Source organism: Mya arenaria, chromosome 17 (genome assembly GCF_026914265.1).
Source record: "Mya arenaria isolate MELC-2E11 chromosome 17, ASM2691426v1".
Lineage (NCBI taxonomy): Eukaryota > Metazoa > Mollusca > Bivalvia > Myida > Myidae > Mya > Mya arenaria.
The window spans coordinates 32,922,484-32,950,081 of NC_069138.1; the positions used below are offsets into that span (position 1 = coordinate 32,922,484).

Below are 27,598 nucleotides of genomic sequence, written 5' to 3' on the forward strand. Positions count from 1 at the left end.
TCGGAACATGTTTATAGTAAAATTTGTTTTCGAAATATTCTGGTAGAAAAAACAAATCGATCTAAAACAAACTATTTACATTCCGTATAAATGAATTCGTGCCTGTTATTGCAGAAATAAAAAGGTTCTTTCACATCATTTGAAGAAAACATTAAACCATTTGGGCCTCAATGCTCCATAGCAATACATTCATAACTATGCCAACAAAGGAACAAAACATTTGTGAATCACATTCACTTATGACCAATTTGTTGGGGATTCATATATATTTCATGTCGGCATATTTTTTTGAACTCTGTTGACATTGAATTATTGTACAAACAACAAACCAAGTCAAATTTAAATAACGTGACTAATATTTTGTTTCGATTGATATAGTATTAAGAAAAACAGTTTGTTCTTATTTCACAGAAATCATGTTCGATTTTCATGTCTGACTTTAAAAAGCCTGGACAAGTACAAAGGAAGAGAAATTCATATTCTTCATATCAAATCATAACTTCTCGAAATATAATTTGTAAAACCGTAGATAGGCTAGTGTTTTCTAAATATGAACATTATTATTTTGTGTCAAGTTAAATTGTTTTTAAGTGCTGTCGTTTATGTGCTGAGGGTTTATGGAGTGCGGTTTCCTCCAGTTAAGCGTGATGCTTGATGATATTTATCATCGTTTGTTTTTTGTGCAATCGTCTCAACCGTAAGTGACCACATTAAAATTTCTTGGGCGTATTTTCAATTGTCTTCCGTATTTGTCAAGAATCTGTTTTCACTTCATGCTTTTTAACAATATTTTTAACGCCTGATGACTACTATTACAATGTGTATTAGTCGTAGACTGTGTTATTGGAAAAGCTATAACATTTGTTAGATATCGCGTTAAAACATTTGACCGTACCGTATCATGATGTATTTCAATAAACGTTAACCGCAAACATTTCAACATTTGAATAGCTCTTAGCTCTGAGCTCTAAATAATCTTGATCACTATTCTCACCATTGTGGGCGATGCACTATGTTCTGCATTCTTCTTAAACAATTTTCCAACTGCAAGAGGCATTGGACTTCGCCTAAGGATCTTGATTTACTACTTCAATCGCGAATTTCATTGAACTCAGCTACATATTCTCTTCGATCAAGAATATAAAAGTCTGCTTTTGTCCAACATTCTCATTCATCAGAGGTTCGATCGTGATACATCTAACCTCTGATTCAATTGCTGCCAAATCGAGTGCAACACGATAAATAGATGATTTTCCTGATGGCATCATCATCATCATCGTCGTCGTCCAATCAAAACACTTGTATTATAAAGTACGGGAAAATTTCATCATCTCCGCAATATTGGAATTTTATTCGATAGAAGATGTAAACAAATATGGATGCGATCAAAATATGCGGTATATATGCCAGTTTAATCGCATCAAATCTTCATACAGATGTCATTAGTAATACGTGTACTTGTTGTGTGAGTATCTGTAAGAGGAGCATTCAGGAATAAATGAGACTTAATCGATAGTCTTCTGTATTAAATTTTAGAATTTGTTTAAAGATTCTGACAAACCTACATTCTAATGACAAATCAGTACAGCAGTGTATTCGCTCGGCAAGAATGTAAGAACATTAAGTATTAGTATTTCGTAATGAAGAAATTTGCAAAGAAAATGTAATGGTATTCAACATTTTGAACTTTCACTTGGTAAATTACACAATATACACTTTCTTCATCAGAGTCAATGATTACGTTAGTAAAAAACATTAATAGACATTGTTTTTAGCATGTGTGTAAACAAACACCTGTTTTCTCGCGTTACATTGTCCTCTTCAACTGTGAATTGCAAAACATATGTGACAATAACATACATGTTAGAAATGAATTCAATACTTTTATTTGATTTGTTACAACAAGTAATATTAACAGCTGTTGACTTCCCGTTAAAAGTCACGTTACACCAGCATTCCAGTGTTCAATATAAGTGTGTAAAGTTTGGACCAACAAACATCCTTCAACGTCCGGTACTGGATACTGTTAAGGACAATAACTAAATACCACGGCTACAATGACACCACTAATACCATGTCCTAATACGGAAAGAATTTTCATCGACGGAAATATATGGGGGGTTTTGATTGTAAAAGGTTATAAGCATGAATTCATCAAAACATATTCGGGGATTCCTGTGTGATCCTAATACATTTTAGTTGGTTATTGTATAATAATAACTTGTGTAAGAGATCATATTTTTAGCTCGAGGCTCTTGAATTCGTCCATTACGCCACACTGAATAGTCATGAGTCATGTGATATTTTGGCGGGAAATTAACACGATCAAGATCTCCTACATGAGATAAACACTGGTTTGTGTGGCTTGTGTCTTTATATCTGTATTCGTATTGTAATATCTTGTTAACCAGTTCCGGCATATTGCATACTGTTAATGCATACAAAATACAAATATTTGCATCAGCCTAGTTTGTGCGCCGTTAATGAATTCGCCATACTACATCGTAACAGCATGTCAAAACAACTACCAAATTAACCAAGCGAGGATATCGAATTGATTATGAAATGAAGTACTGAACAATATGGCGGTGATGGTGGATATTTACAGATATCTAAGATAACGTGAAAAGGATTCATTAATTCAACGACAGACAACGATATAAATAGTCTGCCTCATGTTGTATTTTTCGTAAAACAAAAACCAAAATAAAATACAATGCGAAAGTTTAGAACATCATGCAAAAATGTACGAAATCCTACAACCAATTTTCAGAAAATGTCATATAGTCTCAATCATCCTATCACAGACTTTTATATGTTGAATGGAACAAAAATCTAAAGAAAATAATATATATATACAATGAAAGGAAGGCATATTAATTCTATATAAAATTACATAGATTTCAACCATAACCCAACCCCCAAAGACAATTATACGTCTCCATATATCCCCTCCGATTTAAATCCTTCCCGCTCTGTTAAGACATTATATTCATAAGCATAGTGTAGGCCGTTCAGGCAAATGGTCATTTTAACTGTTTCTTTTTTTATCTTCATCTTTTACTGTGGTAGCAATCCAATCCAAGAAGTTTGTGTTCAGTTTTGTATAAAATCCATATCTACCCGGCTTCTTGCAGCCATATCCATGCGACACGATACCTGCGAACAGAAAGTAGATCTGTACTAAATTGAAAGTTATCATAAATATATAAGTGAAAATCAAGAGCCATTGCATTTAAATTGAGAGCAAAACGAGTATGCCCATAAGTTTTAGGTGATCCTGTTGAAAATACTGACGAAAAAACTACCAGTTCAATGGAGTTATCTATTTGATTTTTTAATGCAAAAAAGGAATGAAAATATCAACTTTAAGAACTTCTTTTAAAATCAATGGTAGTTACGTTCCTTTGATCAAACCATGAAATGCTGCCAAAAATATTGGCTGGATATTAAAAAGGGGGGGGGGGCATATCTTTAATTAAAGATATTTTTGCCAAGACCAAATTACTGACCGTTTGATTAAAAAATGGTATCAATAAAATCCTCCTTTTAAACAGCTTCAAACATTTGCTCCTTTTTTCAGAAAAAAATCCAGGCTAAAACATAAATTCAATATTTTATTATCGAATATCCTCATCAACTTTATGCTTTTGTAGTATGAAACATACTGAACATTGAACTGATATAAAAAAAATACCCCCAACCGCTTTCAAACAGTCACAACCAAGCGTATCCTATCATCTTTAATTAAAAAATGACCCGTCTTCTTGCGAATGTCATTCACTCATACTAAAGTTGCGGTAAGTTTTCTTTTCATCTTATTGGTATATACGTGATATACAATATTTTCAATGGCAGTCGTGAAATATTATTCGATATTACAGTAAAATATCCTCAATGTAATAAAGTAACACTTAAAAGATATTTGTTTCTATGATATGAGAAATAAATTTGACATACATTAGTATCCTTTTCAATGTGGATGGATTACCCTGGAATTGCTTCATTTCATATTTGTATTTGTACTTGACATAATTGGGTTGATATACGTAATTATTTTAATTTGTTTTAGGTTTTGTTCATCCATCTATAGATATTAAAATGGAATCATCACCTATCTGGATGTATTTGCTTGGCTTTGTCGGTGTGCTGACCACAAAAGGACCCCCACTGTCACCTATGCAAGTGTCTATGACCGTCTTCTGGTCACCATTCATAGCTGAAAAACAGATTTGTCCGTAATATATCAACCATGTTATATTGTGATGTTCAATTTATTTTACATTTTATAAAACGAGTGTCTTAACATAGTTATTTTAAAGATTGATATCATTCGTTTTTAGACTTTAAGCATTGTTCAATATGATAACTGACTTGTTCATAATGGAAAGGTATCCAGTTAATGTCGTATTTATATTCAGTTAAAATCACAGCATCATGTTTATGTCAAAACAAAAAAGTAAGTAAAGACAACAAACGTACTCATCCCTCCAGCACAAAACGTGATATTGTAATCCGGTTCAGGAACCTCTTTTATGTCTTTCTCCTCTGCAATGCGTTTTAAGCTTTCAGAGCACGTATTTGTATCCTGAATTGGCATCTGCAGCTGCTTTAGAACTTCAGGCTTGATTTTCATTTCAGTATCTTTAAATCCCCAACCGGTGGCCACACCATATTGATCTTTTGCAAAAAGGTTTTGGTATTCAAAATTTTCTAATTCACCTGTGAACAAATTAACAACAAAGATAAACATAGAGTACCATTTTATTTTGTGATTGTGTGATGATAAGATGGTTTAATGGAAATTATATGCTCGATTTAACATATGGTAATGATTATATAATAATAAGACAATTAGGAAATGTACTTCAAGTATAATATGTTTGAACAACAATGTCAACCAGTAGCTAAAAAGAAAGGACTGATGGAACTATGGTTCATTTATTACAATATTTGACAAGGGAAATCATTGAGAACACTTTAATATGTTTTTTTAACAGAAAGACGCATGGGATTAATTTTTACCTTTCAGATCGTCATTCCAAAAGCAAACCGCATGCATATCTCCATCAAACTCTAAGGAGCTTTTAAGGCGTATCAGCGCAAGGTCATACGCTTTTGTGTCAGGGTCATAGTTTTGATGGATAAAAATGTCATCTCCGGTGGCAAGCTTGTTCCCTTCGCACGTAAGAGTTATTTCATGATCAAAAAAACCCAGGTCGTTCGCGGCGGCATCTCTTTCTAGTGCCTCTGAAATTGATAAAACAATAATACCTATAAAACTGTGTTAAGATTAGTAAACCATACTAATAGCGGGCGACCAGAGGAAGTAAAGATAGTGAAGTTATGGCTTTTCTCAGGGATATGAAAGCGGAAGTGCGCACGGACCTAGCCGCCATTAATTAGAAAGTGGACGACATACACAATTCTGTTAATATTCTAAAGGCTGTGAACGAATCTCTCAGGCAAGAAAATCTGGAAATTAAACAAGAACATGGTAAGCTTGTGTCAAAAGTTGATAGTCTCGAGGGGCATTCTCGTAAGAACAATCTGCGTTTTTATGGTATTCAAGGAAGGCTTGGCGAGAAGTGGGAGGACACCGAGTTGAAAGTAAGGCAATTTATTTTGGACTAGCTTGGGCTTTCCGAGTTAGACCGCGTAGAAATAGAAAGGGCACATCGCGTGGCTAGTAAGAATTCAGATACATGTCCTATTATTGCGAAATTCTCACGCTATAAAGACCGCGAGACAATTATCAAAAAATCAAAACAATTATTTGATAGGCAATCACAGTTTGCAGTGCGCGAGGATTTCACTGAACGTGTACAATTACATAGACGAGAACTAGGTAAGAGATTAGTTGAGGCTAGAAGTAGGGACCAGTATGCTTCAATGCGCTACGACAAGCTTATCATTGATGACGGAGTTTATAAGTACGATGACCTGTCAAAGCAAGTCAAGAGGATCGGAAGTACACGGCCGGGTCAAAGACCACGTGGTAGCGGACCGCGTGGTAACGTTAGCAGACCACGTGACCACAACAATGACCAGTCAACGGGCCCCCGTGACCATGACGTCAGCGATGCAGACCAATCGGGATCGGAGGGCGGATATGAAAGCGAGGCAGTAGGCGGGACTGACTAGGATGAAGGTCAAGGCCCCGTAAACATAAACACTATCACGTGGAATGTGTGCGGTTTAAGAAAATTAACTAATGATAAACATTTTACAAGCTATTTGCAATCGTTTGACATTATTGATCTCTTGGAAACATGGAGTGATTTTAGTAATGAATTTGAGAATTTGCTTGATAATTTTACATGTTTTGATTGTGTTAGATCACAATTCTTAAATGCCTTGCGTAATAGTGGTGGAATAGCTGTTTACATTAAGAATAATTTGTTGAAAAATGATAATAATGATATTATTACTAGAATATGCCATGAATATACAGATTGCGTAGTATTCTTTATCAACAGTACTATATTTCGTTCTATGCACGATATAATATTATATGTTGCTTATGTCTCACCCGAGGGCTCGAACATTTATAGCAATAGAGATGAGAAAAATGGAATTAAATCTATTGATAATAATATTTCAATTTTACGAAATAAGTATCCAGGTTCAAGCTGGGGACTTTAATGCCCGCACGAAAGAAATGTTAGATTACATACATACCTCGCAATAACAAAGATATAATAGGATATAATAACTTTGGGAAATCTCTTATTGAGCTAGGTTGTACTCATAACATACATATTTTAAATGGACGTATTTATGACGACATTGTTGGCAATTTTACATGTATAACATATAATGGTGCAAGTGTTGTTGTTATTATGTCAACTGAGCTTTTTTCTCATATAAGTTCTTTCAGTGTCACAATGCGCGATGAGACGGATCATTTACCAGTTTGTTCTAAATTGTCATTCTTCCTAGATAGAATAGAGCATACTGATGAAAACTTAGCGGGACCACCAAACGACGATGGTTTTGTACGTGTAGAAAAGTTTAAATGGAAACTCGCATGTAAAGATGAATTTTTAACGTTATTTGCAAATAAATGTAATACGCTCGTCGCTCAAATCGCACTTGAAATTAATATAAATATAAATGACGCGGTTGAGAAAATACTTGGACTTTATCGGGATTCTGCTTATATGATGCGCGTAATTAACCGTGATCCACCAAATCGCGATGTAATTTTAAACAATCAACCCTGGTGGAATAGAGAATGTGCTTTAGCTAAACAATTAAAGTACGCTGCACTACGAAGATTTAGATGGACAAGTCGGTTGTTAGATTTTCAAAACTATATTTCACTGCGTAGACATTTCAAAATTACGTGTTTCACTAAAAGGCAATTGTACCAGCAAGCTGAAAGGAATGAGCTAGTATTATCTAGTTGTAATCCAAAATCCTTTTGGAAATTGTTAAAAATGTCCCAACGTAATAGAAAACAAGAGCTTCTGCGCGTAGACCCTGCTACATGGCGGAACTATTTTCGGGGATTATTGTTTAATGAAGATCAACCAAACCTGAATGATATAGCTTTTGACACAAATAGATTTAATGAAGAATATGATTGCATTTTAAATTGTGATATATCTGACGGGGAGGTTATTGCAAGCATTTCAAAACTGAAAAAGGGGAAATCTCACGGACCTGATGGATTTGGGGCTGAATTTTACCAAAGTACAAAACAAACCATAACTCCAGTGTTGCGTAAATTATTTAATAGGGTTTTAAATACGGGTGTATTTCCGGATATTTGGATAGATAGTATTATTGTCCCAGTGCACAAGTCGAGCTCTAAAGAAGACCTATCAAATTACAGGGGTATTTCTCTTTTAAACATTATGTATAAAATATTTTCAAATATTATACATGACAGATAATGTGCATGGTCGGGACAGTTTAACAAAATTGATGAGGCACAAGCTGGATTTCGGACTGGTTATTCGACAACAGATAACTTATTTACTTTGCAAGGTATGGTTAAGAAATATACCAGTAAGCCCGGGGGGGGAGAGATTCTATGTATTATACGTCGATTTTAAAAAGGCGTTTGATGGATTGATACACCGTAACGTGTTTACCAGTCTGCATAAAATAGGAGTTCAGGGAAAGCTCTTCCGTATATTAACGTACATGTATTCAAATCTACGCGGGTGTGTCCGAGTTGGCGGCGGCACAGTTACGCAACCCTTTATTTGTAACGTTGGCACGCGACAAGGGGACGTAACCAGTACAATAATTTTTAATCTATATATTAATGAGTTATCTTCCTTCCTACGATCAAGGGACATACGGGTATTTTTATTACTGAGCAAATCGCGGATATAATATGCATACTTTTTGCAGTTGACGTTGCGAACTGCGCTGACACTGCTATTGAATTACAATTACAACTAAATTCTATTTCGGAATTCTGCGAAAATACTGGTATGACTATTAATCAGAGGAAAACAGAAATAATCGTGTTTAGAAATGGCGGGCCTCTGCGCTCATACGAGCATTGGTATTTTAATGGCACCCCGGTAAATGTTACATCGGTATACAAGTACATGGGACTCATATTCACGCAAAAATTATCCTGGACAAAGGCAAAATCAAAATTAGCTGCGCAAGCCCGGAGGTCAATTTATGCTATAAAGGCCTACCAGAGGGCTTTTGGAAACTTTTCTCATACTGAATATTTTAAAATATTTGTTTCAATGGTTAAGCCTATACTTATTAACGGTGCTAAAATATATGGTACGGAAATATCTGATATTCTTGAACAGGTACAAATTCAATATTGTAAGGAATTCCTTGGGGTAAATAATTATGTTAACGATTGTGTTGCACTGGGGGAATGCGGGAGGTTTCCTCTATGTATTGATCATCATGTAAAATGTATTCAGTACTGGTGCAAACTACTATACATGTCCAATGAACGTTATCCAAGAAACTGCTATATAATGCTTAAACGACATGATGATATTGGAAGAAAAAATTGGGTTACATCTGTAAAGAATTTATTATTCAAATATGGTTTTGGTTTTGTTTAGCTAAGTCAGAAAGTTGGAAATATTGGCGATTTTTTAATATCATTTAAGCAAAGGTTAGTTGATTGTAAAAGACAAAACTGGTTTGAAAATGTGGGAGACTCAACACGATGTGACACATATAAGCATTTTAAAACTTTGTTAAATCCAGAAAAATATTTATGTATTAATGTACCATTTTATGTGAGGAAATCGTTAGCGAGATTTAGATGTTCTAGTCATAAATTGTTTATTGAGACTGGTCGACATTTGGGTATCGAAAGGGAAAATAAACTGTGTAGATATTGCTTAATTAATTTTGATATCAGATGTGTAGAAGATGAATTTCATGTAATCTTTCAATGTAACAAATTCAGACAAGAAAGGCAATTATATATATATATATATATATATATATATATATATATATATATATGGTACACGGGTAGGCAAGACTTTCAAAACTTCATAAATCTTATGCAAAGTCTAAACGATGACCGAATAAAAAATATAGCATTCTTTGTAAATGTAATAATGAAACAAAAAGATAAGGAAAAATGAATGTCATTAAGGAATCACAACTCTAATATTTTATGCTTTGTGTTGTATGTGTTGTATTATGGGCCGGAGGCCTATCTTTACAAATAAAATTTGAATTGAAAAGTTAAATTGAAACTCATCGTTCGCAATTTATTACAACGGCTTCGCCTAATTTCATTTTGAGCCTTGTATCAAGTGCATAAGAATTTGCAACTGCATTTATAATGTCTTTTAGTAAAATGATTAAAATGGCAAGGCATGGTTTAATCGATCATTTCTGCCCTTAAACAAAATAGTATAATATCAGACTAGACTAGTATTTGGACCACTTCAGCCTGTCTCGACGTGTTTTAACTACTTAATTGACTAACTAATAAAATCTAAGTTGTTTTGTTATTGAACGTGAGGAAACGTTCACTTGATTATAGTACTAATTTGTGTTCATAACGTTCATATGAGCAATGGATATTATACATGTTCATATCATAGTCGTTGACTGTACCTGTATGTAATCAATTAGTCTGTCTGCGCCTATATGACTGTATTATGACTTACCTCTCTCACTTCAACCGTTTGACAAATTACCACAATTGCTTAATGTGGTATATGCAAAACAAGTAATGTATTTGCAAAAATGTTATGAAATCAAAGAGAACCGACATTTGTTATTAAGAGAGGACTTCCTCTTTACAGCCATCACGATGCCAGTCAATAGTACAGGTACAAACCACGTAGTCACATATTCAAATATAAAACCTGTTGAGTGACAAGACTACATCGGCTTTAAACTATAAAATCAGGTCGCCTTACTAGAGAGTGTGCCAAACACCAGCGATCAATCGAATGCACAGATCGATCCATGTCATTCTTAAAATAACAAAAAAAAATCAGATGTTTTAAAACAAACACATATAAAAACGTTAAAAAAATATACTGTTAATTACTGAAACGGATCTTTTTTATGCAATGCTCGTGTCCAAAGCAGTGCGCAGCCGTCAAAACCCACTGGTTGTTGATCAGCGATCCACCGCATACATGCTCCACGCCCTGTTGGAACAAGTATGACAAGATGAGCACTAAAACCATATCAAAGTTAACAGCCTTACAAATTTATCATATTTGTATTAACTGTTCTGATCTAACGCCGGCCACATAATTCCAACACCGAGATCTGAGCTTCAAATTTACTACGCATAACAGTAATGCCTTTGAATGAATGTGTTTATCGAGTTTCCTGAACATACGTATTAAAGTAGCATATGGAATAAGTGAATATTATGATGAATTGTAAAAAAATAAATCAAAAAGTGTAACACACTGTTCTTAACTGAACCATCCACGGCCATGCGTATCGTTTGGCAGGCGTATCATACTGGGCTTTATTTAGGGTGATGTCTGTAAGATCCTCTCTTGTCGATCCACAAGATTTACTAACTGAATCTAAAATGAAAGAATGTGTAATTTTTGAACGCCCGTGTACCCTAAATGTTTCAGTATCTTACAAAAGTATGACTTCAACATTTATTTTACGTCATTTTCTGGTAGCTAATGGTATGTTTAAAACTTTGTTATACTTTTCTGCAATATCTAAACATAGCATTTATGTAATTAAAATTTCATTGGTCTTTTAAGACAAAACACATACATCTAATAATAGAGCGTTATGCGTAGAAAACAAGCATTAATAACAGTTAAAGCATTTAAAATCGGCTGTTGCTTTATGTGCGGAAAAGCAAACATACTTGGATCTATCATCAAGTCGATTGTACGTTTGAGGTCCTCTTCATTCGCGGCGTTGATTTTGAAAAAATGTTCCTCTCCCTCAATATTTGATGCGAGATCTTTCATCACTTGGAAACCTGCTTCTGTATCTTGTATTGTTCCCAACGCGATGGAGTATATTTCCGCTTTCTTATTTTCATTTATTGAGGCCGCGACAAGCTTTGGGTCACCCATTTGAGTAAATTTACCTAGAATAAATGTAAAAGTAAATGTTACTCCAATATCATTCCAATCGTAATCAGTGACATTTCCCCAGTAATGCCACCTATTTAATTGCAAACTGATTGAAACAAATAATGTGTATGCATTCTTTGCAAAACAAAATGCTTAAACAATACGTTGTTGAACCAAATTTGCTACGAGAGCCCTTATAAATACAACATGGATTACACATATAGAGGATCTCAGATGAGTGTTTATTTGGTATCGAATTTATTGTACAATTTCATTTTAAACGATATAAATGAGTTTATTAACGTTGGTACAGGATAATGATCAATTTGTGATTCAATTCATAAAACAACTCAAATATGGTCGAAGTATTTTCGATGTCCAGTTGAATTTGCGGTTGAAGTTGGAAAGGTCAGCATCAGAGTCTTTTTCAATAGTGTGAATTCGCTTTGAAGCTGGTGCACCACAGAATGATTTTTTTCATTTAGATGAGTGTGCACATGAATATTTTCTCCGTTAGCTGGAGCACCATAAATGTTGTAAAACCCACCGGATTTTTTGGCGTTGTTATTTATTTGTCTGCGATGCGTATCCTAATTCTCTTAACATATATAGGGCATAACTGCGCCGTAAATAACGCTATTAACATTGGTTTAAGTCTATATGAAACTTACCATCACTTATAAGAATAATGATCTGTTGAGCATCACGAAAAGTAGGCATTGAATGTTTGGAGTCAATATCGATAACAATGTCATTTAAGGCAAGGGTTATAGCTGTCCCACTTCCTGCAATTAGATTTACATACTAATGTTAGTTTATCGGTCATTTTGAGATATATTATAGGCGAGAGCTGTCCCATAAAACAGTTAGTATTAACAATCAAGTAAATGAGTGTCCACAGCACAAATGTACTATATGGAGAATGCCATAGAAAACTAATATTTACACTCATGGCTGGGCTAATCGTAGCCACTTTTAAAACATTATGTTTTAAAAATTTAACCGTAAGCCTGTCTTAACTTAACCTGAATTACATCAAAAACAATCCTCTTCGAATGTATAATGATTTATAGAAAATACTAAAGATCTTAGTACAAATGTTTCGGATTATTCTTAAACAACAATGTTACATACTGAAATATAAAAAAAGCATTGAATAGATATATTATTTCAATAGTTTTGAAAAGGATTGAATCTTATCTATCTTTAATATAAGAGACGTTACCAATATTTTTTCGTATTTCATCGATATTTACGTCATCAATCTCCTTCTGAACTTGGCTGTAATCTCCATATGCCCGGTCTCCGTAATGGCTATTGAATATCTTTTTGGATGTTGATGCAAAGTAATACAGTGCTATTCTTGTGCCGTAATCGCGATCATTTATACCAAGCTGTGAAATAAATGTTGCATATTACTTATGTTAACATACCCTGTTCGCTATATAAGTGTTTACAAAGATATTCAGAGGCCCCAGAATATTTGAAGAATAAAACAATGGAGTTTCAAAAAAGAGAGTGATTTTGATTCGAATATTAATACTTTTCTACGAACTGGTTTAAATCAAAATTATATATTACATTATGACATTTATCCCGCTGTTTATATGCAAGGGGACATGACTCACATTTGGTAATAAAGCCTTTAGAAATTCTCTCGTTTTATTATACTCGGTATCGTCAATGCTCTTTGACACATCTACGACGATATAAACATCAACTCCATGTGCATTTCCAACATTAATCATCCGGCCCCTTAGACCATCATCTTCACTTGTGTCGTTTTCTGCTGTCTCATTCAACTCTAACATGACTTGTTCAATGTTTGCCTTAAGAGACTGTCTCAATTGTAATCCGACCTCGTTGTCGAACACCGACCATCCTAAAGAAAATGGATTGCTTTAAATAGTTTTACTTTTTGATATGCATGAAGGGGACATTATATGGATCCATCAGTATTGTTGTCTATATAAAATTGTTTTAAGCATAAACTGGCTAATCTGTAGTTCATAACAAATTTTAAAGACCTGTACAATCCAAGCTCCGTCCACTCCAATGTCTATTAAGCAAACACGTCCTGTTCAAGTCTCCACTGTATCTCCTTCCATTTTTACAGGTAAACGTCAATTGAGCGCCAACACCGAACGTCTTTGGATGTTGAAGGACACTCGCTCCAGGAGAAATGCACGGGGATTGACAGTGGTCGTCTGCAAAAACTACCTCTTAATAATTATCTGATAAACAATGGGTTGTCCTGAAAAGCTTATTTAAGGTAGTTGCCACCTTACTCTGATCATTTTCTCTAGGCGAAGAGGTGTTGAAGGTTTGATTTCAATGAAACCATTGATATAATAAGATTTTGGAAAACTAATTTAAAACTAAAGCTAGGTTAATTTCCAAAAAGGTTCGTGATTTGTGATATTAACACCGAACAAGTATATACAGAATTTATTTTTAGAATTTACAACTATGAAGGGAAATAAATGATAAAAGGGATTCTATTTCATTTGTAGTATATCACAAATCACGCCAAGAATGTGAGTGTTGCCATGTAAAGTAGTTTTATTTTGCTTTTCATTCAAGAGACAAATCGAACAAATCTGACAAATAACTACTTTTCTCAAAACCTTTCAGATCGGTGCAATGTTTTGACTCCAAAAACATGTAACGAAATTATTGATTTTTTGCTATTCAAAGTTTGTATCAATTGCTCGGTCAGGTTTTAATACTTTAATGGGAGTTGAGTGTGTGGAGATAAGACTCCCGTGCAATTCACGTATCTATTATTTTTTATTCACGTTTTGTATATGCTTATAATATCACTTATTTACACGAATACTTTTTGTGTAAATAAATTTGTTGCATAACAGTTGTGGTTTAGTAATCCCTGATGCATTTACGAAACATGAGCATTGAAAACTACAGACATTAATTTGGAAGTATCGGAATATATTATACATTCAAATGCTTTAGAAAAGGAAGATTTATACATATCCGTTTCATGTCATGACATTGTTACCAGAACAATTCAAACTGCCGAATGTTGAGCTCGGACCAATGACGCCACAATATAAGCTCGAAGAGTCGATCTGAGTCGTAATTGAAATTATCTTTGTGTTATAGTTTCTTTAGTTTGCTTGTGTGAATTGCACCTTGACCAACATTGAAAATGGAAACAAATTTGAGGAAATAAAACAAACACATATGTATTGCTATTTGAGACGTTTGAGATTTACCATAATTGTACTTATGATTAGACTCTTTCAATGGAACGACCCCCTGACACGCTACCTATTTTGCTATATTATCGACTTGTCACAATCTTCATTCAATAAGTTTGGTTTAAATGACACCTGATCAACTTGACTCAGGTAGTAATTAACTTAATAACTGTTGTATTACAAATTCCATTCGTAAACCGCAAAGGCCCAGTAGATAATGTTTAAACGTTAGTTTTGTCTTACGACTTCATGGCCAAGAAACACAAATTTGTACCTTTCGTCACGCAGATAACGCACTGAGAATCCCATTCCCCGTTTTCCTGGCACGTCCAGTCAGCTTTTCCAATCATATCATATCCGGGTAAGCAAAAATGAGTTAAGTTGTCTCCAACGCGGTACATCATTTGCTTAGGTTCAATGTCTCCATAAAAAGGCAACGATGGTTCAAGACATTGTATTGCTGCAATAAACGGCTGCAATGATTAACACTAACAATACATTAATGTGCATGCTAATGTGCAAGTGTTCGGTTTAAGGACTGATGGATTTTCTATGTCCGATGTTTGCCCGTTGTCCTTCTATTTATCGATATAATGTTAAATCGTAGCAGAAATGAGCATTTAACTTTAAAACAAACAGTTTATGCATTGCCCTTTACATGAAACTTTTATGGCGGAACCTCAAATATAAAAGAAAATATATGCCGCGGGCAGTTAGCTCTAGATATATACATTTTATGTAATATATACAATGTTTATACGAGTAATACTTAAGAAATTTAATCGAAAATATTTTGGGGAGAATACAGAGGAAAATAGATGAAAAAGAATAGTTACGAAACTACCGTTTGCAGAAGCTTTGTGTGAAGCTCTTTCTCTGGTTTTGATGTCTTAGGTGTTATTTTAATCCATCAGCCTATGATCAGACGACATGTTAGAACATGTCGCATTCTATCACATGACTGGTACAAAGTGTCTTTTTCATGGTTTTTTATAAAGAAAATAAAAAGGGGTTAATTTCAGTTCGCTTCACTGAGCCTGTACAAAGACGAAAAATTTATATTAACACGACGTACGCATAGTTACACGTACAATACGCGTACAAGTGTTGCTACGCAACTATATTGCATAAAACGTGATATGTACCTTCGCATCTTATGCTCTCCTTTCTGAAACTGTCCTTTTCTAAACACTTCAGTTTGGTTCGAGACGTCGATTTGTAGCCAAAGTCACACGCAATCACTAATACCTCGTTGAACTTATACTGCTCGTGGAAGTTGATAATATGTCCGTTACTTAAATCCTCTAGGTACGTTGCGTCGCATGTTATTGCTGAATACAAATGGCAATTACAGTTGAAATTAGTGTAAATATTCAGCATGATTAATATGATTTTAAATCACTTGTTGAGTCAATAATCGATTGTATCACTCTTATCAAGATATATTTAAACATTGAACTAAAAGTCATCGAGCTTAATAAAAAGAGAATATAAAAAAATAGAAAATATCATTTGTTTTTTTTTACTGTTTCTATTGTTTGAATTTCTTTTTACCCCGCTTGTGTTTCTTTCAAATTATGTGATGATTACCTCCCCTGGCATACAACATTTCTAACCAAGAAATGTTGCATTTTATTCCCATTGCATTAAAACGAACAGAAAACTAAGTAACATTTACGCTCGTGTAAAATAAGTTACACGGGATTCTTCAAATCCCTAAAGTTTAAACGGGTTTGTGCAAATAATGGATTTTTACTGTATTTAGAGAAGCATGTTATATTTGAAATAGATTATAAAGGTTTATATTAATATTTTACTATGTAAGGACAAAGATATTTTGCACAAAACAAGCTTTTGCCCTGAATGTGTATAAATCGATACGTTTTGACAGTATGAAATGAAAACCCACAAATCAAACTCATAAGTTTTCGTTAGATCTTTATTTTTGTGTACGGAACTGATATAAAATAACATATCTGGTAATAGTTCTTGTTTAAATGATATTCTATTAAGGCAATATGCTTTACCCCGGAATTCAAGTCGGAGTAACTACCAACTTGTGGTACAAAACAATTCGAACATGAAGGATTTGCCATATGAAAATTTGTGAAAATAATCCGTCAACGTACAATTATTTAGACTAATGCCGTCACATGCGAAATTATAAAATTAAACAGGCCGAACAACCCGTTTTCAATACATTTTTAAGCATTCAATCTGATTTTACTTACGCGAGCACAAACCGAAGTTGTTATCATTTCTGTTTATATCACCGTTTCTTTTCCAATCCCCGTCCTCCGCACACGTAAGCTCAGTGGTTAACTCAACATTGTTGTCTTCTCCGTAGTCATAATAGTAGTTGTACGGGTCAGGATCGGCGCCTTCTTGCTCAAGCACGAACCTTCAAGAGCCTTACAATGCAATCTATGTAAGATTTGCCAAATTATAAGATACTTTCAGACGATGTAAACTGAGTTCATTCCATTTTCTTAGAGGATAGAAAAATCAAAACCGAGGTCATGTGAGAAAGCCGTTGGATAGGATGCTTCTGATTTTCACATCAGTCCCGAAAACATATGATAAATACTTTGTCTTTGAAAACCTTTCATTTTGCAATGGTTTTTAATATGAGACTGAATAAACGTTTTTCGTACACTACGATATGACGGTGGTAAGTTGAAAACAAAGCGAAAGTAAAATATTTCGATAATAACTGTCATCGACGAATAATCATTTCTATCATGTGCTTCCGGTCCGGATGGACAAATCCAACCCGAGGGAATGAACATTAGCCGAGTTAACGGACAGGCAAAATTCCAAAAGGTCAGACTTATCGATCCCATCCGAAAACACTCGATTGAACTTTTATCTTGCATACCTGAAATTACCCATTTCTGTAATCTTATAAAAGCATTTGTTTTGTTCCCTTCACCAAAACATTCTGGTTTTTTTCATATCGAGGTTGACGTCAAATAGGGCCTTTGAATATCGCATTTTAACATTGATATGTTTTCATTTTAGAATTAAACTATTGTTTAATTATATTTATAATTGCACTGTTCGAATGTTTTAATGTTGTTTTCATAAATCATGCAGTTAAAAAAAATCGTTGGTGTGCATGATTTGGCATAGAGGTACCGGATGGAATTTTCCTGCACGCCTTTTTTCACAGGAATAATAAAAAAATCTATCATGTATTTCCGGTCCAGATAAAACAATCCAATCCGAAGGCAGATGCTGGGATATTTCAATTCAGACCGGAACCAGGATGGACATGTTTACCACATACCTTAAATTATCAGTTAGTGGCAAAAATAAGCAGAAAACATTTTTGTATATTTCACCAAAACGTGGGGGGGGGGACATTGTATACCTACGTCATAAAGCGAAATAATTGTTATCACTGTTGACGTCAAATATTAAAAACGCATTTTTGATTTTTTTTCTGCTTTTTTTTAATTGAAAGTCTTAAAGCTGTACTCTCACAGATATACCGTTTTGACCTTTTTTATACTTTTGCCTAGGAATGAACCAATTTTTGCATACATATCTGCAAACTAGTGAAATATGACTGCTGAAAAAAAGATAAGATCGCAGATTCTCATATTCATGTTCGAAAATTTATGTATTATGTTTTAACGTTACTAACGGTTTAATAAAAATCCATAAAACATCAATTTTTAAACTTAAATATGAAAATCTGCGACCTACATTTTTGTCAGCAGTCTTATATCACTGGTTTCCATACATTTTGAATAAATTGGCTCGTCCCAAGACAAACAATAAAAAAGTTGTCAAAACGTTTAATCTGTGAGAGTGCAGCTTTAATTTTTGAGATAAATTAATAAACTTTTCTTAGACCATCGGCTTACAGAAAAAAGGAATAACGTTTTTGGGCATGCATTTTCTCCCACCTCAGATAAGTAGATCCATTAATTTAACCATGCTAGAAATTCTTATCTTGCCCACGGGCGAAGATAAAATGCCCGTATGGAACTCCTTTTTAATGGTCACCACATTATAATTACCTTCCTTGTTGAAGACTGTCGTCTGTAGCATCATGGAAACCTTGTCTCGTTACAATATTTAGAACGCTTATTTAATTATTTCTCGCTTCAAATGTCACCATAAAACATTTTTACGCACCTTTCAAGAAATAATGATTCACCCTCCTTGGAACTTTTTATAGGCCGATTTGACAATTAAAATAATCTCAATCACTGCGCGCATATACGTGACAACCACGAATTATCACATATCCATTTGCAATTATTTTCACTAAGCACAAAAGAGTTCCAACAAAAAATACATGTTTACTTAATTTTGTTAGACTGAGGTGGGAGAAAAAGCATCTACCTTAGCCGCTTGTGTAAGATAGGTTCATCCCGACCCTCGCGCATGGTGTTTTGCGGAAACTCGGTGAACCTCGTTTCCGCAAAACACCTTACGCTCGCGTCGGAATGAACCTATCTCGCACTCTCGGCCATGGAAGATACTTATAATATAGCATGGTGTGCCAGATGGGATTTTTCATCACGACTATCACCAAAAATGTCTATCTAGTGAGCTATAATGCCTTTCAAGAATGTTAGAAGATTATGTAGACGTAGTATGTACCATAACAGAGCGAGCTGCTTAATCTGAACATTATATTTTTACAACGATTGTGAAGAAAGCTATGATAACTTATACTTAGTCACTCTCGTTGGCACGATGTTGCGCGAGTGTGTGGTCTTGTAATGTAGGGAAAACCAGAGTACCCGGAGAAAACCCATTGTCCGGCTTGGTGACCACTAACCAAACTTACATGCGCTCAGGCCGGGAATCGAACCTGGGTCGCCGTGGTTAGAAGCGAGTGCGCTTACCATCTCGCTAAGTGGACAACCTTAAGCTTTAATATGATAAAATATAAACTACAGGGGGGAATAATTTAAGAATAACCATGTTTCGATGAATATGGTTCAAGGCCTAACACACAGCTAACGGCATCCACGTTACTTTCTTCCGTAACACTTCATACATACCGTTGGACAATTGTCTGACAAAATCTCGCTATAATGATAATGCTTGAGGCAGGAGAGACAACTCTTCTTCCAATGAATTTGCATGTTACACTAAATAACTGTTCAATAACAGTGTCAGTAGCCTCCGAGGCCGTGTGGTCTTGACTGCTGCTATATATTATTGTATTGAACGGCGAACCAGGTTCAACTTCGGCATGCCAAGAATATTTTTCAACCGTAAAGCATCTGGTACTTTGCTGAACCAATGAAACTGCCTCAATAATTATTAATGATTCCGAGATTTTCGATAAACTACGAATCTTGCGTAATGTGTATCAGGGGTATCCGACGATGCAAGTGTTCCGTAAGTCGATGGTTTATGAAAGGTATATTTTTTATGTCTCAATAAAGTGCAATTACATATTAAAGTATGCAAGACTTTCAATATTAAAAAAATAAAAAAGTCAAAAATGCGATTTTAATATTTGACATCCACAGTGATTACACTTATTTCGCTTTATGACGTAGGTACACAACTCCGCACCCACTTTTTGGTGAAATCTACTAAAATAAGTCTTCTACGTATTTTTTCCACTAATTGATAATTTATGGTATGCAGTAAACATATAAATCTTTGGTTCCGGTCTGAATTAAAATAAGAGCATACAACACATGTTTCAATCTATTTTAAATTACATATGTCTGGACTACCCTCGAAACCGTGTAGTTCTTCGCTTTGTGATAATGTTCAAACACTATATTTGTAATATAAGACCAGCCGGAAGATTTATCTATATGCAAAACCAACGTTTACTGCCTATGACATGCATACTTATATTATTAATGTTTTAAATATTGCAATTTAAGCCAATGGTACCCTTCTTGACATTCAAACTTGATCTTTTCTCCTGGAAGCGCACCGTCCCGTTTAAGGCTGTTTCCCTTGAAGACAATATCAAGAGTACGGTGTGCGAGCATTGTGATGTACATATTCTCTGGTAGCTCGCTAGCGAACATCTTCTTCGGGTCATCACATGTCTTGGCTCCTACAATCGTATAAATAATTGTGTAACATACTTCGGTGACCGTTAAAATTGGGTCAAATATATCGTCACCTTAATGTGCGAACTCATTAGCTTCTTCTATTTATATATGCAGTTATTGAGTTATTGTACTAGGGTTTCGATATATTTCTTTGCACACGCTTCACATTTAAGAGACTTTTGAAATCAAATATACTTATTTTGTCTTGCTCTATGGCTGTATTCAGTGGTATCCTTATCCTATGATATGCCATTCGGTTGTGGCCAGTTAATCTTGCACTACAATACAGACTCCCAACGTTATTGAATATGGCCCAATTAGTATAGATTCTAAAACGAGAGCAAATCTAATGTACGTCTTGTATAGAGACTGATGAGGAATATTCAGTTAAACGATATCATGAATTTGTTCATTTCGTTAAAATTTTAGAATCAGATTACCGCCCGATTGTCTTGTTTTCAATAGGTATTCTTTTAATAAAAAAGCATTTAGGAGTCAATAGCATGACGTTTGAATGTATCGAGCTATTACAACTGTTTGTAAATGAAGATAGCATTTGAAAGTATGAGGTATTGAAAGATCGAGACGTTCGCTCCGTCTTACTACACCAGGAACATTTGCAACATCTAAATACTTATGTGATAAACTATAGAAACAAGCTCAGTAGCCAAAAGTTTAAACATAAGCCCCGTTCAATGGCACTGGGTAAACGCAAAAGACACAGAAAACAAAAACAAAAAATCACAAACAAGAAACCTGTAACAAAAGCACAACACTCCACAAACAGCACAGTAAAGTCTGTCAAATACCAAAGAAAGCCAGCTGCTTGTCCGCAATTCAGCATGTTCCTCTATGTTTCGACGTTGAACTAAATACTACGAAGCAACCATGCACCAGCAAAGGATCCAATCATGAATAATTTTCATTGGTTGTATATCAACCTGTTATTAAAATCATAGATTTAAATGACGCTCTTTTGAGTGCATCATACACCAGCGAAGGATCCAAACATGTATAATTTGCATTGGTTATAAATCAACCTGTCATTGAAATCGTAGATTTAACTGACGTTTTTCGAAGTGAACGATACTCCAACAAAAGATCCAAACATGTATAATTTGCATTGGTTTTACAACAACCCGTCAGTAAAATATTACCCTTAAACTTCACCCTTTGAAGTGTCAGCATGTTCTAAAACCTGGCCTGGCCTGGCCTGCTGACTCATCATTATGTGTCAGGCCAGGCCGGGCCAGCCCATATTTTATACATGTTGAGAGTTCAAGCTCTGAATATACACAGACACAACTATAGACCTTTATTTAAAAAAAAAACTGCATGTTTGATATAATATATTTTTTTCTGGGATTCATCTAGATAAAGTATGTAGTATATTGGAATGCATTATTAATTATTTTTTATACGAAAATCAGGTTTTCAATTGAGTTATGCATGTAGTTTTTAACAACTTGATGTTCAACTATATGAAGTGTTAGATCGAATTTCGTACATCTTAAACAAAGTCAAAACATAAAATTCATCAGAAATAAAATATATATGTATGTAAAAAATAAAATAATAATTTATGTATGTAAAACTTGAGTTTGAACAAATTGATTTTAAGATTTGATTTGCTAACCAAGATCCGTGCACTTAATTGTTTTTATCCGATTAGTGTTAACAATATTCCCAAGCAATTAAACCCCATTTTTACTAAATAAAGCTCAGAAAAAAATCATAACATTTAACATGCAGTTGTATTTCTAAATAAAGGTCTATGATTGTTTTTCATTATTTTTATTGTTTAAGAACATGTCTATATTGACTGTCTCTCTAATGAAGCAAGCACTTAATCGTTCGTTCGTTAGCTTATTAACGATAACAGATAACGCTTTGCTAAATTTGCATACAGCAGGACATGAGTCGTTAAGGATTGACTTATAGACCAAGGACGACTATACAAGTTATTGAACTATAATATTTAAGGCCAACAATACAGACCGCGGAGGTTAACGTTGTTTCTGTTCACCATCACCATATTTGATCATTATGCTTGAATTTAATATTTAGGTTTCGATATTGCATATTTTATGTTATGTTCTGCTCTGTTTTGTGATGTACATGAATATAATGCTACCTATTAAAAGTCTTATTATGATATTTGTTCTGTTCTGTTTTGTTCTGTTTATGAATATAAGTTTACCTATAACAAGGTAAATGAACCGGTATCGGATTTTCAGACTCGTTTCTTTTAAACAAATCAATAAGCAATATTCATAATTTCAACATAAAAATTGCAATACCAAAAAACAGGTATTTTAAAAAAATATATGTTTATGAGAAATAACGTTCAGTGGCGTAGCTAGACCAGGGACCATATTCAATAAACAACTAAGATCAATCTTAAATTTAAGAGTGAAATCTAAGCTTTTTGATTGGACTGTAAAATAAATTGACCAATCAACTGAATTGAATCACTGAGGCTTGTCTAATGATAAGGATAAGAAATATATTGAATACCACCACAGGAGCTGTATTCAATAAGCAACTAAGATTAAACTTAAAATCAAGATAAGAAACGATTGTATTTTGATTGGTCTGTGTATCTAGCTGACCAATAGGCTGAATGGAATCACTGAGGCATGTCAAAGGATAAGGATAAGATCAGTATTGAATACTGACCCAGAATTGATGTGCCGCAATAAAATCAAGATTAATATTGGTCCCGTTCAATATCGATCCCACAGGTATATTTCTATGGATAATGGATGGAACCATTGATAAGTTTATTTTCACCCTGGCCGACTATGAAATAACATTCATACGAAAAACAGTTTTTTGATACCGGATGGCAATAACAATTCGGAACTGACTTAAATCGGAATTATAAGAATGATTTCAAAGTATCAGCAGTGAGGTAGATTTGTTTTCAACAGCGCAATTTATTATGCGAAAAATCAACATGATAATGGCGAGTATAGGTAATAACTCTATACGCCTCCATACATATTCTTTTACGAACAGAGCAAAAGACAGAGTTCAGGGTTATAACAAATCTGAAGACAAGATCACTTTAACCGCACGTGAAAACTTGTAAACATATTCAGAACACTTAATATTCCTAGCGTTTGCCGCGGCTGATGTGTCAGGTTTCTAGTGGATATGAGTGTCTGCGTTATACTTCAGTCAAAACAATCTAAAGCATACATCAAGGACGAAGCCAGATGTTAGGCTGTAAAATAGGTCACTTGTTGAGAGTGAATACCGTTTCAAGCAATAACACTACCGTCAGTATAGTTTAGTTCGCAATTCTAACGTCCCTTATACGATCATCAAGCTTAGGAATTGTTATAGTCACAGATGGCAATGTAGTGAAAATTTCTTATGTTTAGTTTAAACTCCCTCTAATATCCAAAAATATCGTATTTTAATTCATCACATTTTTCATTGAGCAAAAAGTGATACGTTTCTTCATGATTGGTTTTGACAAAAGGCAGTTCACAATTTTATTTTTATTTTATGAATACCAGGCCTTTGAACATAAAATTCGTTTCAGGATAAATCCTGTAATTGCTTTTTGAGACGTTAGGAGCAAGTTATACATTAGATAATCACGATAAACTGTTGTGTTCTGTAAAATTATACTCAAGCTAGCGAGTTGGCCAAAGTAAATTAGATAATTAAGCATGCGATACATTTAAAAAATTGATTGTAAAAATCAGCGTATTCTACTTAACTGTGCATGAAGAAGAAAATATTAGAAAACACATTAACGCGTTTTTATTAAAAAATATGCTGCGAGTTTTAAGGGGCTAGACACCAAAAGGGTCCCCAAATCGCAAGACACATTATTTCAACAAAACTAGCCTAGAATTGTCAACACGAGCAAGTTTGAGGCCGAAAATACATAATTTAAATGATTAAAGTGATATTTAGTCGCTGTCTCAGCTGAGATTACCAGTTTAAAGATAGCGCATGATGGTTTTACAATTTATAGTATGTATCGTTAGCATATGAAAGTCACGTGCTTAGAACATATGAACTTTAAAATAATCTGGATTTTACGTAGAAGAAACACCCAGTAAATTTTCAAATTAGGAAAATACGCCAAAGCTTCGAAAGATTCATGTGTCGTAAGCGATGCTATACATCAGTAAGTAAGAGCAATGCCTTGTACACAGCGATATAAATTTTATGTAAGTTTCTTGCAACTGTATAATCTGGTATCTAGTCCCTTTAAAGACTTCACTGTGTTGATGTCACCACTTTACATACTTTTACAAACATATCATATCAAACAATAAGTATTTATTTCATATCATAATGAGTGATCAACAATTATGTTATGCATTTAAAAATATCAGAAGATAATATGCAACGCTTAATGTTTTACTACAAATTGCGTGTTCAACAATTTTATCTTACGGATTTGAACGGCGGTGTGCAATGCAATTTAAGGAAAAACAGACAAAAGCTGTCAATCTACAGTAAATTGTATATTTGACTTGAAATTCTGGGAAATCTATATCATTGTAATGTATAGCATTTCGCCTTACATGTATACATTTAATGTGATTCGGCTTTCTAACTGCTCTTGTCTGTTACTATTTGCAATAAATACGTGTGCATCCGAATAACATCACCCATTATAAATGCCAACCAAAAACTCAATATATATATAAGCGTCAGGACCTAACCTTAGAAATGTCATTCTTTATCAATACAGTCGAGACCCGTTGGCTCGATATCGCTTGGCTCGAATTACTCGTTGGCTCGAATTGGATGTAAAGGACTGATTTAGTTTTATTCATTATACGTATTCCCGCTTAGCTCGATTTTCGCGAGGCTCGAAGTACTTTGGCCGGTCCCTGGGATATCGAGTCAACGGGTTTCGACTGTCACTTAAATATGGAAAAGTCATTTGTTCATTTGTTATCCTACATGCCATATCAAAAATTAAGACAGTGTTATCGTGACTAATTATGTTTTGTGATAAAACAACATTTGTGATTATCTTAAAGCTGCACTCTCACAGATTTACCATTTTTACACCTTTTAATTTTTTGTCTTGAACATTTTTGCGTAAATATCTGCAAACTAATGATATAAGATTGCTGATAAAAGATCTATTTTTTTGACAGCAGTCTTATATAACTGGTTTCGTTGGACTTTCGCAAAAATTGGCTCGTTCCAAGACAAAAAAGTTGGCAAAACGTCAATCTGTGAGAGTGCAGCATTAACACCTTGATCATTCGATAGTACCCTCAAGATTGACGTACCTTTAAGACAGTTCACGTCCTTCAATTGTAGACTTGTTCCGTCCAATTGTGCGTCGTGAGAATACCAAATGTATCCTCCGCTCTTATCGTAAAATGTACACTGGAACATGATTTCGCTAAGACGGGGAATATTGCTCACGTACCCTGGTTCACAGCTAAACTCAGTTGCATACCCAGGAATATCCGGACTGACCGGTTTCCCGTTTTTGAAGTCTGCGTAAGCGTTCTTGCATCTCCCTAGAATAAGAAGAATGTCATTAAAAACCATCAAATAATGCACAAGGAAACATATATATAATATAAACTATATAAATACGATAAATATTTTTCAATTGAATTGCACTCGTTACATTTAATAAATTACATTCGTATTTATATAGTTTATATTATGTTTCTACATACATGTACATATATATATATATATTTATATACATCTACATACACAAACGCGCAAACGCGCGCACGCACGCGCGCACGCACACACCCACACACACACACACACACACACAGAGACACACACAAACACACACACACACACACACACACACACATATATATATATATATATATATATATATATATATATATATATATATATATATATATATACATATACATATATACACACACATTTACGGCAAACAGTTTCCTCACATTTCTCAGATTCGAAGTTTACAACATTAATTACTAACGAATGATTATTTTGTCGTGGGTGCATATTTACGTTTTATATTGTGAGGTAGATAAAAATCGAGAACTAATTACATATCCGGCCAAAGTAAAACAAAGAAAACTTACTTGTTTGTTGGTTATCTCTTTTAACTATCCTACCACAAGCAATCTTTTCATGAGCCACTAAGCAGAAAACTGCTATCAGAACTAGTTTCTTCATTTTACATATTACTTATCTGAATATAGTGGAAAAACTGTTACAACTTGCAGTGAAAACATTGATATGAGCCTAAGTTTCATGAATTCCAAGAAAATGAAAGCATCATTTCTCAGAAATAGACTGGACTAAGGCGTTTACCAAAACCATAAATATAATGGACACTTGTTTTCTTGTAGACCGTTATGCAGCCAGGCTCTGGGGGGAAATTTGGTGGGGATTTCCCATCAATTTGATTGGTTGATATTAAACCAGTTGTGTTAGTTGTTTACAAGTGTTGCTACTTATCTCGTCGGCAGATCGTTTTTTTCCAAGAAGCAGAACTTGAAATTGAGGCCAAGGTCGAGCGTGCGTTTGGCTAACCAAAATCAGTGCGTAAATAAAGTATAAAAAAGGCCATACAATATTTTGTTTGTTTCGACAAATTAACAATACAATGACTGGAGCCTTACGCATACTCTGATAAGAATCGTAATTGCCGGTCAAAAGTTCGATTCTACAAAAACGATGTTGTAACCTTATATATATTAAAACTGAAATCAAATTCAACGATACATCTGTGGATATATTATCAAACGGCTAAACAGATTTTTTATACCTGTAATAAAACGTAAAATTACACGAAAAAATACAATGT

The 27,598-nt window shown here is 34.3% G+C and overlaps 1 protein-coding gene across 1 annotated transcript; it reads right to left on the reverse strand.

Moving 5' to 3' along the window:
* Positions 1-1,870: 1,870 nt before the first annotated feature.
* LOC128223123 (complement factor B-like) lies at positions 1,871-27,064 on the reverse strand. The gene is made up of 17 exons (XM_052932392.1): positions 26,871-27,064; positions 26,073-26,309; positions 20,630-20,798; positions 16,981-17,150; positions 15,895-16,080; positions 15,024-15,209; positions 13,556-13,735; positions 13,157-13,410; positions 12,754-12,922; positions 12,200-12,313; positions 11,315-11,542; positions 10,891-11,012; positions 10,517-10,619; positions 5,026-5,250; positions 4,483-4,722; positions 4,115-4,219; positions 1,871-3,159 (listed from the first exon to the last, which is right to left on the reverse strand). The coding sequence occupies exons 1-17, from the start codon at positions 26,962-26,964 to the stop codon at positions 3,032-3,034; spliced, it is 2,910 nt and encodes a 969-aa protein (XP_052788352.1). The 5' UTR covers positions 26,965-27,064; the 3' UTR covers positions 1,871-3,031.
* Positions 27,065-27,598: the final 534 nt, after the last annotated feature.